The sequence below is a fragment of the Erpetoichthys calabaricus genome, chromosome 6 (genome assembly GCF_900747795.2).
Source record: "Erpetoichthys calabaricus chromosome 6, fErpCal1.3, whole genome shotgun sequence".
NCBI classification, from domain to species: domain Eukaryota; kingdom Metazoa; phylum Chordata; class Cladistia; order Polypteriformes; family Polypteridae; genus Erpetoichthys; species Erpetoichthys calabaricus.
The window spans coordinates 151,363,538-151,379,967 of record NC_041399.2 but is presented as its reverse complement, the minus strand read 5'-3'; the positions used below and the strand labels follow the sequence as shown (position 1 = coordinate 151,379,967).

The 16,430-nt window shown below is 37.2% G+C and overlaps 1 protein-coding gene across 1 annotated transcript; it reads left to right on the top strand.

The window, feature by feature from the left end:
- The first annotated feature begins 10,449 nt into the window (after positions 1-10,449).
- Positions 10,450-12,413, top strand: foxq1a (forkhead box Q1a). The gene has a single exon (XM_028803997.1). It carries the CDS (start codon positions 10,846-10,848, stop codon positions 11,827-11,829), a length of 984 nt encoding a protein of 327 aa, XP_028659830.1. The 5' UTR covers positions 10,450-10,845; the 3' UTR covers positions 11,830-12,413.
- Positions 12,414-16,430: the final 4,017 nt, after the last annotated feature.

Below are 16,430 nucleotides of genomic sequence, written 5' to 3'. Positions count from 1 at the left end.
TTTGTGTCTGTACACCGTGAGGTATCTTGTAGTAGGATCCGCAACAGTATGTTGTTTTATGGATGCTGTTGCTTGATGTTCAAAACCTTTATTGGCCAAGTCAATGTTCTGCCTACATTGGTAGCTTTAAGTTTAAATTGTTTCAAATGGCCATGGGTACCCTTGGCCTTCCCACACTCTGTTGTGATAGTGATTACATTTTTGTTGTTTCAGGAAAATACTGCCCCCGAGTAAGAATAATGATGTGAACCCATATAGATGCACAATTACTCCTCAAATTTACATGCAATAGCTACACATTTATTAAAGGCTGACACAAATATATATTAAAATATATTAAAATTATATATGTTAAAATTGACAACAGGGATGAAATAATTAAATTACATTGTTATGTACAATATATAAACAAAGCAGAAAATCACTATTTACATCAAACTGCAACACATGCTTTTAATAAACCCCAGTAGGAATGCCATACTATGAAACAACAATATATACTAGGTGACCTTTTCATTAAGAACACCACTTATTAATGGAAATAGCTTGATTCTCCAAACTGCCAACTATGTGGCTGTAACTCAATATACATAGCATGCAACCATTGTCAAGAGTTTTAGTTGTTGTTTGACCAAACACTACATGGGGAAAATGTATAAATGTTGACCAGAGCACACTTTCACCAGTAGGTGGTACCAGAAGGGATGGCCCCAGTATCCTTATGAATAGATGCCCTCCTGGGATTTTTACATTCTAGAGTATGTACAGTTTACAGAGTGTTACAATAAAAATTAACAAGTTAGACAATGTACACATTGCATAACACTCAGGTGCATTCAGCGACTTAGTTAACTGAAATGAAAGTTGGAGCATTTTGCCTTTTTATGTTTACTTCATCCAAGAGTCAGTTATTACATTTTTGTTTATTAAATAGTTTTGTAACAATGACTCATATTCAAAAGTAACAGCAATACCGGAATGCCATTACATGTGTTAGTAAACTACATTAAATATGTGCTTTCACAATGGAGTTGAAAACTGATCACAAATAGGCTTGTGGTGGCTAAATAGTTTTCATACACAGCAGATTCCATTTCAAGTGATGTGAAAATGTCATTGACTGATGTGTGTTAGTGATGGAGGATCCATTGCTCAATTTTCTTAAACATAACATTTTTGAAAGTATATCCACTAGAGTAGATACCAATAATTAGCTACTGAGAAATATCTATTAATACAAAATGACCAATACAAGCATAAGATCAGTATCAGCTTTACCCTCTGAAAGGAGAAAAGGAACTGAAATAAGTTTCCCTTCTAACTATTAATATTAGTTAAAACACAGTAATTCATTAAAATTATATAAATAAGTAAGAACTTGGAAAGAAACTGACTTATTGCACAATATGAATATGAATAGTACACAACAGAAGATCAAGGGCTTGCCACGAAGTCACTGAAACCTCCCACCTCTTGATACCACTGTCCATTTCTAAACCCGCCCTATGCTTATATCAGTTAGGGCAGCTGTGCTTTTCCTGTGGTATTAATTAGTTCAAATACCATTTAGCAGCAGGTTGATAACATCTGTTCTTTACAATAATATTCTGCAGATAACAGTGTTCAATCAATTCAGTCTTATATATGCTTAGATAATTGTTTTTCCTTCAACATTTACTTGCAGAGAAGTGACTTTTTTGTACTCTATTAGTTAACTTATCCAAAGCAGCAGAAGAAGAATGATAATGTGCAAGCTGTTTGCACATGCGCTGCCTGGCGTTTGACTCATATGCATTGGGCATCCAAGCAGCTGTCAGACAAGTAAAAGAGAAAAAATACAAAATATTTACAAACACCGATTCTCTCAAGGTAAAATTGAAACAGTAAACTAATCCTAGTTTAAGTTGCACAGAATGTTCCTCCATTTTATGATGAACAAGTTTACAAATTTGCCCATGCTTTTTCAATGGAAAATTTTGTGAAAAGTCAAGCAAAATTACACCTTTTGTTGGCTAACTAAAATGATTACAATATGCAAGCTTTCGAGGCAACTCAGGCCCCTTCCTAGTACTAATGGAAAATATTGAAATTATAAAACGTCATAAAGTACAATCTTTTTCAGATATCACAAAAAAAGCCTGAACTGTCTTGACAATTTCTTTAAAGAATATGTGTGCCACATCACAACAAAACTGATTCATAAGGGGGAAATTTGTTTCATGTAGACAGACAGACAGACATGGGCTTTTGTAATAGGTGAACTGGGCATTATAGTTAAGAAACTAATGAGCAGCAGTTCTGTGGGTGAAAATTCCTGCTTGACATAGATGGTGCTACAACAGCATGCAGATGGTAGGGACAGAATTTGGTGTAAACAGCATGAATCCACAGATTCACCATGTCTTGAATCAGTAATTCAGTTTAATGGTGGTAGTTTAACAGTGCTAGACAGATTTTCTTAGAACAAATTAGATCCCTTAGTACCAATTGATGAACACAGTACTTGATAATTGCTTTAAAAATGTATACCTTATAGGCAATTAAAACTTCAGGAAGACAAGTCACTTTTACATTGTGGATAATACTGAAAGGATTTGTGATGACTGACTAATCCTCAAAACACACATTTAAAAATGAACTGAATCAGTATCTCCCCTGAAGAACAGAAAACAAAGGGAAGTCTGGATTCTGCCAGTGAAGTCAAATGAAATCCTTACCAAAAATCCTGCTTTTTACTCTTCATAACAACACTGCCAAAGATGTTTGAAAAAATCAACTTGGATTCTCCATCAACGTTATACTGTATATATATATTTTTTTCACAAAGAAAGTTGCCTGTTGTTTTTTGACAAAGAAAACTCTTTTTCCACAGGTTACAGCTCTTAGTCAGTCAATTTCTTTTTTATTATTTTCTAACCCTAAATGTAAAAACAAAATAATGAAACAGTGTGTGAACTCTCCCACATGTTCAGTGCTGCTACATGGTGAGTTTGATTGCTGGTATGGAGCAAAGAGTTTCACAGCTGAGTATAATGTGATCAGGATGAAACTAACCACGTCCAAATATTACATGATGCACCACGCACTTCATATATGATTAGAACTAGTAAGAAGAAACCAGAAAATGCAATGAGATGCAAATGTCCAGTATACTCCTCATTGATATGGTTGGATTTTAACCACCATTTTTACTGTTTTTAATGAAAAGGAGACATCTGATATGCTTGAGCAACTAGTGAGGATGCTCTTTGAACACCTAACATAGTAGCTACTCCAGACACAGCCTAATAAGAGGAAACATGGGAGTGCACCCAAGACATGCTGGAAGGATTATATCACTTGGCTAGTTGAGAGTGCCCAGGAATTCCCCAGGAGGAGCTGGAGAATTATGCTTGAGAAAAGGAAGTCTGGTGTGTCCTGCTCGGCTTGTTGCCATCATGATCCTCACCACGACAAAGCAGCACAGAAAATGAGATTACAGGGGAATACCTTCATAATGTGTGTGTCCATGGATGAATGACATTTGATTTTGAATGTGCTAACAACTTGTCAAGCAAGTATAGAAGTGTACATTAAATAGAGTAATGCATTGATTTAACAGATAACATTTCAAAAGCAGAATATAATCAGATAAACAAGAGGTAAAAGATAGGAGTTCACAAATAAAGGCTACAAGATTATAGTCAAAATAATTTTACTTTATGCTGTATACTATATGTACAGTATGACCTGACAAACCATTTTTTTTCATCTTCCCGGGACAGTTTCTACTGCTTCCCAAACATTTTCCTGGTCTTTTACCCATATTAATTATTTAGAAATTAAAACAGGCACTCATTCAACCTTGCTATATACAAACTCCCTAATACCAATTATAAATTTCTTTTATAAACCTTTTCCCACTTTTTCCTTGCTTTTCCCTGGCTCTGACATTGTGTTTGCTCTGTACTGTAGGTATACTGGCTGGAATTAAGTGATTATGTTCCTATGGCCACCCTACTCAATTAAAGATAGTATTAAGACAAGACATTGCACTAACATTATCAGTTAAATGCTTCATGTAAAAGAAATAAACAATTACTCAATCATCATTCTTAGGTTGATGCTGGAAGTGGTGTTGGTGAGACCAGCAGGGGTCGCTTACCCTGTTGTCTGAATGTGAATCCCAATGCTCCAATGCAGTGATGGGGACACTGTGCTGTAAAAAATGGACCCGTCCTTCAGATAAAGTGTAAAACCCAGGTCCTGACTCTTTGTGGTCATAAAAGTTCCCTGGGCATCATTTGTAAAGAGTAAGGTGTTCCCCAATGTCCAGGCTAAATTGCTCACCACAGCCTAGTTATTCTAGCCCCCAAATGCTTCTAACTGGCTATCTTTCTCATCCCTTTACCACCTAACAGGTAATGTGTGGTGAGCGTAATGGCACAAAAATGGCTGTCTTCAACATCATCCAGGTGGATGTTACACATTAGTGGTGGTTGAAGTGGCTTCCCACTCACTGCAGCACTTTGAGTAGTGATAAAAGCGCTATATAAATGTATCTGTTTTTTCTAATACGTTTTCACTGGCCAGAGACTATCCCAGCAGCACTGAATGCAAGGCATGAACTTACCCCTCAAAGTTCTTTTTATGTGTAAAGTGTTTTAAACAGCAAAGTGATTTCAAGTGTTTTGGTAATTAGAAAAGCACTGACTATGTTAGGAGAAAAGAAAAATCATAATTTCTTTGTACAGAATATAATTTAAGGAAAAGCCATATTATGTGTATTTGATTTTATACATAAATCATGGAAGCATTTTGTATATAATTCATTTTTCCTGTTTTTGATGAAAAATACTGTAAATGAATTAAAATATGCGATACTAAATACATTTTTAAAAGATTAAATATTTTTAAACAAGTATATAACATCATTTTAAAGACTGCTTCTTTTCCTTGCTCTTTAGATGCTTTACTGAGTATTTATAACTGAAGTGGTATTATTTTAGGTTATTATTAGGTTCTAAGGGAACTTTTATTACAACATATCCAATATTGATAATTATATTCTTTTTCAATGAAACTTACTAAATTCCTAAGCTGTTTTACATCATAGGTAAACCTCTTTGCTGTCTCCGGTGTAACTCTTGCTTGTTTTTGAAATGGTAGTGTATCGTGTTCGTGTGTAACTTGATAGGGCACACCTTGCATGCATGCCTTTCGCTCAACTAAAAGTGACCTTATTGTTAATCCTTGTTTTACAATAGTAAACCTTGCCTTCGTTTTCTGCTTAAATATACATCTTTTATTATTTCGTTTGTGGAACTCATCCAAAAGCCTTTTTATCCACCATTGGGCTGTCACTTTGGCATTGTCTTTGCATAACTTCCTCATTCCTCATGAGTCACCAAAACCCTTAAGCAGGTTAAAGACAAAAAAAAAGAAAAACAGTCCTACTGTAGGGTAGTTTATGAACTGCAAAAACACCTCTGTCCTGTGATGTCTCTGCATGGGCACTTATCTCACATACTTTGTCTTCATCAACAACAGGCTTGGAGAACTGTACTGTGTGAATCAGCAAATAAAAACTTAGAGTGCATCATATGCTTAAAGCTGGAGTGGCAAAGTTTATTACAGAGTTGTATAAGACTGAACCCTTTGGCCAGCATACTTGAACTGTAGACTTCCTGGAGAACAGGTATCTATTAAGTCCCTCCTTATCATAGACAAAATTACTTTGTAAACTTCATTAAAACAAAACAATTCCACCCTTGTTTGTGATGCTGATACTGAAAAATGCACAGGGAAGCTTAAAGAAGGATTCCTATTTACTTAACAAACAGACAGATTTAACAGACAATTTAATGTTTCCTAGAACACATTGTCCATGGAAACAGAATGGCAGTGAGCTGTTAAATATCAAAGAGTAATAACCACCAGACAGCACCGCCCAATGGGAATAAACTGTCTACTCACTGTAATATTAAAGGATTCATTATTTATATGTGCAAAGTTTTGTGTTCAAAACCTATAATTATGAAATACTAGGTTAAGAAACTTCCACTTCTCTGGAAGTGTGATGAGCTTTTTAAATATTATTATTGCTATTAAAGATGTGTAAACTTGAGGGCCTTGATAAATGTTGCAGTATTTATATGGTACAAATACTGTATTAACTAAGACAGAATGACAATGATGTTACTATTTTATGTGTTATAATAGTAGTTGTTTCCATCTTCTTTGCGGAATTGTTTTATCATTATTACCCATCCTTTTCCCAAACCCACTTATCTTGAGCAACATCACAGGGAATCTGGAGCCTATCCCTGCAATTATCCAGTGCAAGCACCAGCCCATTGAAGACTAAACACATGTACATGCATCAGGGGTCAGTTTAACATCACCTGTCCACCTAACCTACATCTCTTTGGACACTGGGTGAAAACCAAAACACCCAGAGGAAAACAGGCAGACATGGAGAAAACATACAAATCCCATGTAGGGAGTACCCAGGACTTGACCCAAAGTCTCCCTGTTTCCATAATAGCAGCTAGCAGTACTACTGCACCATCGTGCCGCCCAATTTTGTTGTTGTTGTCATCCATAAGTAAAGTATTATCTTTTTTAGGTTTTTTTGTTACTGAATTTCAAAATGATACAAATTATTAAGCATGTATGTATGTAAAATAAATAATTCTTTAGATGGAGTTATTAATATTTATATAAGTCAATGTGATGGTGTATTGCATAGCACTACTGCCTCAAAACTCAAGGAACCATGTTTAATCTCCGGCCTAAACCCTCTCAGCATTGATTTTTCACTATTACTGGTTTATATTGTATTATTCTGTGAATGTGGGCTTTATTTGAGCCTTCTGACTTCCTCCAACATTTCCAACATGAGAGTGTTTTGTTTAATTGGTATGTTTAAATTGGACCATTATGAGGGAATGTTCTTGTGTTCATGAATGTGGTCTACAATAACCCCATCCAGGGTTGATTCCTGTGTTATGTCCAGTGTTGCTAGAATCTCACCTCCCTACAATTTTTTACTGGAAAAACTGTGATATATAAGTTGACATTTTAAAAACATGCTTAATGTGATTAAAGGTCACAAAGCCTATTGCAGGATGGAAATATGGACAAGGCTCCATTCTATCAGAGAGTATTTAGTATATAATAGGGCACTTGTGCATGGACCCAGTAACCAAAACAATAAGCATGAAAGAACACAGTCCCAAACAAAAAACATTTATATAAAAAAGTAAAAGGTTGTACAGGCACTTAGGATAGACAGATAAAAAATAGGATTTTATTAAAAGACAATAGCAAAACCCCTCAGACCTGTATGAACCCCAAAGCTGTCCTGTACTATCACCTATAATTCTCCTTCTTATCTTCAACCTTCTGCTTTCAGTTCTGGCCTCATATTTTTCTGCTTGCCAGAAGTGCCCTTCCTCTAGCTGCAAATGGCAACTTTTGGGTAGTGTAGAGGTGAACGGAGGGTCCCAAAAACTCTTTTAAGAATTAACCTGGAAGTATTTCAGTGCCAGACAATTTTGTGTGACCCTGCACTATGGCCAAACCATATTGTGTCTCTCCTCTGGATTAGGTGACTAGAAAACAATGCCACTTCAGCTATCTTTTTTTATGTTATATGTACTAGGAGGCTTTGCCTCCAACTTGGCAACTGTTATCTCCATGTAATTAATCCCTTGCTCACATGCTTATTGCTAAGGATGGACAAGTAAGTGACAGTCCAGTGGTTACTTTTAATACCCTACTTATACCTTGTCTGAAGTTATTTCTAACAGCCAAGGGTCAACGTAACCCTTTATTGCATACCAGGCAACACTTATACCATTTGTGACAGACACAGCTCACTCCTGATCTGTGGAGCTTACATTTACAAGGCCAGTAGCACAGCCTTATCCTTTGACTATCATCTCCATGTTGAGGTCAGTACAGCTACATATCCCTAATAAATGGTAACACTACTTATTTGGCTCTCATTTTCATTATACATTCTGTTTTGGCATCCAGATCACAATACTAATGCTAAAATTGCAAAGTATTACTTGGTGTGGGTTAAAATGCTTTTAATACTTCTTTGTACAAATCTCTGGGTGACTTTTACTAAAATAATAATAAAACTATGTGGTAATCCCCAGAGTCTATTTCAACTCAATAGTTATTAAGCAGTATAAGTATAATACATCCATATGCCATTGATAAATTGTACAGTACATATACATTACAATATAAATGCATTATATTTAGTCAGTCATTATCCAACCCGCTATATCCTAACACAGGGTCACGGGGGTCTGCTGGAGCCAATCCCAGCCAGCACAGGGCGCAAGGCAGAAACAAATCCCAGGCAGGGCGCCATCCCAACGCAGGGTACACACACACACTCACCAGGGACAATTTAGGATCGCCAATGCATCTAACCTGCATGTCTTTGGACTGTGGGCAGAAACCGGAGCACCTGGAGGAAACCCACACAGACATGGGGAGAACATTCAAACTCCATGCAGGGAGGACCCAGGAAGCAAACCCAGGTCTCCTTACTACGAGGCAGCCGCACTACCACTGTGCCACCATGCCACCCACGCATTATATTTAACGAAGTCCTAATTATCAAGATATCCTATTTTACTATCTGGCATGTAATCTCATATTTACACTGAAACATTATAAACCTAACAATATAATGGTGAATCACAAAGAACAATAAGGTAATAGAGTTTCTCTTGAAGGTATAGTAATAAACATTAACTGTAATGTGTGTATTTGTAAGAGAAAATTTTATTATGTCCCACAGAATAAAGAGAAATACATGAAAGTGAGCTCCAGTTTCCTCCCATGGTCCAAAGACATGCAGGTTAGGTGCATTGGTGATCCTAAAAATTGTCCCTAGTGTGTGCTTGGTGTGTGTGTGCCCCGCGGTGGGCTGGCACCCTGCCCGGGGTTTGTTTCCTGCCTTGCACCCTGTGCTGGCTGGGATTGGCTCCAGCAGACCCCCGTGACACTGTGTTAGGATACAGTGGGTTGGACAATGACTGACTGACTGACATGAAAGTGAGTATGATATGGAGATTAGAATAAGCGTGTTTAAATTCTGATACAGACAAAAAAAAAACTACATTTTAAAACCAATTCCTTAATGTGAAATTTATTTACAACAAAACGGCAGATAAAAGGCACTGGCATACAGAATGTTTTATGAAACAATCATAAAGTATTTTATATAGATCCTTTCTACAGAGAACACTATACCAGGGCATTTTACTAGAACCGTTACATTGTGAAGTGTTTACAAACGTATTTTTAGAGTTGAGAAAAAGCAAATTAAGTGACTTGCTTAAAATCACACAGTGGGTCAAAGAAATTGCACCAACTACCTTTTAGATTAGACTTTGTCATAGGCTACAATATTAACGTATGTGACTAAAGGATTAGATCAAGAGCCACAACGTTGTAGTTTGAACTGTCGCTGCAGAAAATAAAGTGTTCAGAAATGTCATGCTGTCCTCTAGCATTACTGTCCATAAAAAACAGGATAGTGCTTAAAATAAAAAATGACGGTACTCCACTAATCCATCCATCCATTTATACCTGCTCATTCCACTTCGGGGTCCCCGAGGGTTAGTTCTGTCCTGGTTCCATCCGTTTTGAGGCAAGAAGCGACCCTAAACAGACCATCATTCCAAAGGGCACACTCAGGTATCAAAACTTATTAATTTAGAATCACCAGTTAATTTTAAATGCGTGTCTTGGGAATGTAAAATTAAAACCGGTGTACCTCGAAAGCAGCCCACGCTGATACAAGGACAGCGTACCAGTTTCAGACGGTAATTCAAAACTAGGACGCAGGATCTGCATGACGACAATATTAGCCCCTTCGTTAACGAATGGAGAAAACCATCTTTAAAACTCTGCGCTGCTAAAATATTTTCAGACCCAGCCTTTTTATTAAAGAGTTTCTTAAATAATATGAAGTGAAAAGGGTCTAAAACATAAATAATACCGGTACATTTTATTTATATAGCGCCTTTCCCATGATCACGGCACTTTGCACTTCTTTGATTCGTAGTGTATTCTGAAAAAACGAGGAAAAGCCGTGAAATACAGCTGAAAAGGGTTGAGATACTGTGGCGTGAACTAAACAATCTAGGCAGCAGTATCCAAACGGGACTATTGCGGGATAACTTTGCTTCATGTTATACATAAAGGTCAAATTTAAAAGGAAAACGTGTGTCTATGCTATAGAGAGTTTGTACCTGGTAAACGCACGCCACCTGCTTGTCAGAGCGCAAAGCTGGAGAGCGCCTCAGGTGAGGGCTGAGAGAAAGACGCTTAGGTGCAGGTGTACAGAGGCCACGGACACGCACAGCGACAGCTCGAATTACAAAACGATCGTTAAACCCAGGCGCATTAGCAATTGTTTCTGCGGCGTGTTTGTGTGTTTATCGCCAAGCCTTTACAACAGGATTTCTGCGTACAGTTGTTATTAATCAGAGATGAATAGCTGAACTCCGCCCCCGCAGCTGTGTGAGTAAATGGGCTGGACCTCGGGAGAGATAATAACCGGGCTGCTCGTGTAATTCTCAGGAGACACAAGGGGGTTTGGTCCTTTCACGGTAATACCTTGGGTGCCTTAACACTGAGAAGCAACTACCTTGACAAAGTTGATTATTTTCCTGGCAACTGCTCTATTGCTTCGTTTTTTTCCGACAAAGAGAATCTCTGCAGCAGAAGTGACTGAATGTCTATGCCTCTGACGCTTCAGTATTAGCACACCTAAGAGTTTCCTCAGGACTCAATATTAATTATAATCATAAAGAAGTAGACGAGGGAAAAATGAAACTGGAAGTTTTCTCTGGCAATAACTCTAGCAGTAACTTCACGGAAAAGCCCTCGGAGGTATGCAGTGATGCTGAAGGTATCCTGTCCGGTGAAGAGGAGCTTGGCTCTGATGGCGACTGCGTGGCTAACAGTCCGGAACCCTCCACCCCGGGGACTGACGGCAAGTCCAAGCCATACACCCGCAGACCGAAGCCCCCGTACTCCTACATTGCACTGATTGCTATGGCCATTCGAGATTCTGCAAGCGGGAGGCTCACTCTGGCTGAGATTAATGACTACCTGATGAAGAAGTTTCCTTTCTTCAGAGGCGCCTATACCGGCTGGAGGAACTCTGTGCGCCACAATCTGTCTCTTAATGACTGCTTTTTGAAAGTACTTCGAGATCCCTCCCGCCCGTGGGGCAAGGACAACTATTGGATGCTGAACCCTAACAGCGAGTACACCTTTGCCGACGGGGTGTTCCGCCGCAGGCGGAAGCGCATCAACAAGAAGCCGACTAAGGAGCAGGAGGGCTTAGATCTTCCAGTCGGGGAAGAGCCGTCCACCAACATTATTCCTGCCATCAAGGATGATGCATCCAACTCCAAGTTCACCAGTTCGTTCGCCATTGACAGCATCCTAAGTCGGCCTTTTAAGAGAAAAGAGGACTCGCCCCACGAGGTATTAGTCTCCCCCTCACAGGCTGGTAGAGTATTCTGGACCGGCGGGCCCTCATTTGTGTCGTACCTTGTACCCTATTCCACATCAACTGTGTCGCAGCCAGTGTTCCCAGCTAATCCTACTACCTCGCACCTGTTGCCAGCCTACAGATATGGCTTATCGGAACCACTGCGGGGAGGGGACCATCGGAGAGATCCGTCAGCCACTTACGCACTGGGCTCGGAGAGCGTGAGCACATCGGAGGTTTTCCCTTCCATCCGTCTGAGGGCACCTGCCAGCTGCTATCATTCCTTTAAAATCGACTCCTTGCTTGCCTGAAGGACACAGGGAAATTGTCTCAAGTTTATTTTTCCCCTAAGCACTTTCTGAAAGACTTTAATGTGTTTAAAAACTAGATACATTTCATTGCATTGACTTGTTTGACAATCAGTCGCTTTTGACTCAGCGTTAAATAAATGTTAAGTTTTTAAGATTTATTGTTACTGGTTAACTTGACACCCAGGTTTTTCTGGTTATTTTAACACTAAGGACACTACCAGGTTTCAGGGACATAGTAGTAAGCTTATTTATCTCACCACACCTGTACTGGTGTGTTCGACTGGATCATAGTTTTGCTACCATCAATAGCATAACTGTGTCGAAAGTAGGCAACTGTGGGCTTTAAAATATTACTGTTATTATTTATGTATTACTGTAAACTAACATTTTTATGAGGGCTTATTTTGTGGTTTATGTCTGATGGTAATTCTGACAAAGCTCGAATCGAGCTAAAAAGATTTCTGTGTAATTTAGTACTGTTTTATATGTGAGACAGACCACTGCCAAACAAGCAATTATTGTGTATATTTTCTTAAAAATCACGCAAAAGCGTTATTTTTGAATAAAAGATTTTACAAAATGAATGTGGTGTGGTATTCAGTCATTTAATGATCGCTCACGCCTCCTGAATTGTTTGTAAAAGAAGGATACTTTTTTTCTTTTTTAAAAATGAAATCCATATTATTTGCGTGAGAATGGTTTAAAATGTCTTAAAGTTTGAAAGAAAACTATCGTGTTTCTCTTTAAGGATCATTCTCACCTTTCCAGGGGCGGAGCACTTGGCACTGTAGAACTAAGGTATTTATGGAAAAACGGTATTACAAAACCTCAAGGCCAGGAATGGAAGCTGCCTTTACCCCGGTCCCGTTACCTTTCAGAAGATGCAGTTTGTAACTGATTGTACACACAGCTCCAAATATTCCTTTTGGTATATTCTGACAGCTGACGATATTTGTATATTATTATGTCTTTAATTGATCAGCTGAAGCACATATGTATTGTCACATGAACATTCCATTATAACAAACTGTATATAAACACAAAAGGTATAATGACCCTCTTACAAATATTACACCAATATGAGTGGGTGTGGGTGTGTGTTAAAATGACTCATTATTTGTGGTTTCCTCTTGGCACTTAAAACATTATCAGAAATAATTAATGAAACAAATACTCTTTCATGTTCAATGCACAATTATAAAGGCCTATAGTAAATAATCATCTATGCAATAAGCATTCGCTGATTTTAAATAAAACATATTTAAACTTTTTGTTAATATTTGTATCACTTCCATACACAACATGAAAACAGATCTGATTCTACTGTAATACGACCTTACATCATTACATATATTTTAAATGTTCTTTAAATTCAGGAATGGTTTTTCTTGGTGTCCAGTCTTCATCGATGACTTGTGTCGGGTGTGATTTAACTGTGAACATTTTTATGTGCGTGTGATTGTGTACTAAAGGTATTTTTAACCAGCTAACAGGTGCACAAAAGACACATGAAAATGTAAAATCCATTAAATAAAACGACCCAAGACCTCCACTATACAGCAAAAGCCGTGTCTGTTTCTCCAAATTAATAATCCCATAGTGCGGTGTGATGTTGCTCTCTGCAATATTTGCTGATATTTTTAGGTGGTGGACTGGGAAGGAACTGTATGGGGAGCAAGCCCATCTCGTTCAACCTCAGATCGGACACGCCAAGTCAAAAATACCTGGAGGGGAAAGTCTATTTCATTCGATTCTCTGGTTCAGATAAAGAATGCTGTGCCAGCCGTGCAAACCTGCTTTAAACTATGAAAGTAAAACCGATTAATTCGTATTGCATTATCTACAAATAAGCTGCACAGTGTAATCATTTGGGGTTAGAATGCAGCTGAGGAGCCATGAATAAAAAAAGTGATTCTAATCAGAGTGAATACGTTGAATTTACATTTGACAGGCATTAGCGTATGAATCAGATTAAGTTAAATAACTGTTAAAACCACCGGCTACAACCATCATTGAAACATGAACGTCTGCCTTTAGGTCGTTTCATCCATGTAGCATGCAAATAAGCAGAAGTAAGTGGTTTCAATAAAAAAAACTCTGAAATTATTATTATTCTGTAACAATTAACAATGTGTTATTATGGTTTTCTTTTCATTGTAATGAATAAAAGAACGTTTAGGAAGGACAGTTATTTTATTCGGTATGTTCCAATCTGTTTTATATTAAATCATTCACTTTGAAGCACTTTCTTAAAACAATTGGATGTATGGTTTAAAATGTATACATCAAAGAAAGTTCAATTTATACAGACAGACAGACAGACAGACAGACAGATAGATAGATAGATAGATAGATAGATAGATAGATAGATAGATAGATAGATAGATAGATAGATAGATAGATAGATAGATAGATTAGTAGTGTGAAAGGCACACGGTATTTATACAAGAATGCTGCAAGAATATTTAACATATATCAAGCATATTTAGTGCACTTACATCCTCTTCCCTAGACGCATCTGTCTACACGTGTATGTGTGTTGTGCGTGTGTGTATATATATATAAATTCCAATCTGTCTATAGATCCCCAACTGGATCGACAGAATGGAAATAAATTAGTGAATATACAGTCTTTTGATTATCTTTTTTGTGCTACATCAACATAAATTTAAAATTAATATAGGTTTCTTTTTTAATGACAGATGTATGAATTATTGAATAAAGAGTAGGTTACCGCAAAGGCAGACGAAGAATAATACTATAAAACGTTCTAAACTATTTTGAAAACCGAAATAAATTAAGATTATACAATTTAGTCAGACTACTTTGAAATCTGACCATAATGATTGTTCTTAAGCTTTTAACACGAAGAAACCAGGAAATGATTTTTTTTAATCTGGCATAATTTGTATTATCATTTTTTTATTGTCCTTTAAATTAAAAAGAAAATGAAAGGGAAAAAATAAAACAACAGTTTTAAAGTAGAAAAAGCTCTTTGCCAGCAACATTACCCGACACTGATCTGTGTTCAAACGGCATTGTGCCAAGGTGATACCATCTCTTTGTACTACGCAAAGATAGCGAGCGCTTTTCTCTTGTTCAAATCTTTTGTTTACGGTGAAGATCAAAGATTTTCTTCAACTGAGGCTCGTATGACTTTTCGTTGAGTCTGACAGGCAAGCGTCCTGCATACAAGGAATGAGAAGTATGTGTTAAAAGAAGGCACTAGATTACAAATATTATTGTAAGCTCTCACGAGATGTTTATACCGACTCAATTAACCTGCAACGACCAAGAGACTATGCCCTGTTGCCCTAATGATTTTAAGAGCAAGGAGTGGTTTCTTGGTATCAGAGGTAATCCCTTGTTTGTTAACCCGCAAACTGAACGAAACCTGCTCAGGTATTATAAATAACGGTCTGAAAATCTTATGTATAATGAAATTCGTTTGCTCATTTACAAAACGCCACAGCATTAGACTTTGAAAATAAGTTTTATGCGGGCTTTTCATATACCTTAAAACGATGGACTATAATTTTTTCATATATATATTTAAAAGATCTAAAGGACAGGCCTCATTGCTTTAGAATTAGAGAAAAAATGTGGGTGCTGCTGTTGTTAGATCAGATTAATTAAATCACGAATGAATAGTTTTTCATTAGAACCTATACGAAAAACGACTACAGCTGAAGAAAGAAAAACACTGCTATATATGATATGATATGTATGTGTGTGTGCGTGCGTATCACGCTATCAAAACATAAACGCAATTATTCAATTATACTTGGCATTTTTCCAATAATAAAATATAAAATGAAACACTTAAAACAAAACGGAAAAATTATTCATCTCCGAATCTAGTACATATATTATTATTACTGACCAAAGAATACATATGTATTATTATTTCATTAACCCTACTAAGGAACACATTCAGATAATTTATTGTAGATATGGCTGTATACATTATTTGTGATACCATTGGGGCTATAAATGGAAGGCAGGCTCTATTGTAGGCATGGAGCTGGACAGTTTGACATCTGTGGCAGAGCGACGGGCACTGAGCAGGCTCCTGTCAATCATGGAGAATCCACTGCATCCACTAAACAGTATCATCTCCAGACAGAGGAGCAGCTTCAGCGACAGACTGCTGTCACTGACCTGCTCCACTGACAGACTGAGGAGATCGTTCCTCCCCCACCACACTATTCGACTCTTCAATCCTTGGGGGGTGGGATTTGGGACGTTAACATTATACAAAGTTATTGTCTGTTTTGCCTGCATTTTTTATCACTCTTTAATATTTAATACCTTATCAGTATGCTGCTGCTGGAGAATGTGAATTTCCCCTTGGGATTAATAAAGTATCTATCTATCAATCTATCTAAAAAATATATATAATTTCTTATGAATCAAGCATGAGTTTTCCTCACACTAATAGAGTAATTGTTAAATTATGATTTACATTTAAGCAAATAAACATAAATAAAATAAAGAAGAATAGAGCTAATATTTCAGTTCAAAATCTAAATTAGAAAGGCATTGCAGTTATATGTTTGTTCTCATTAATTTATAATATTTCATAACAACCAAATGAAATA

What these genes read in the sequence shown, in the direction of transcription:
- foxq1a (XM_028803997.1), top strand. Translation starts at nt 10,846, where the DNA reads ATGAAACTGGAAGTTTTCTCTGGCAATAACTCTAGCAGTAACTTCACG.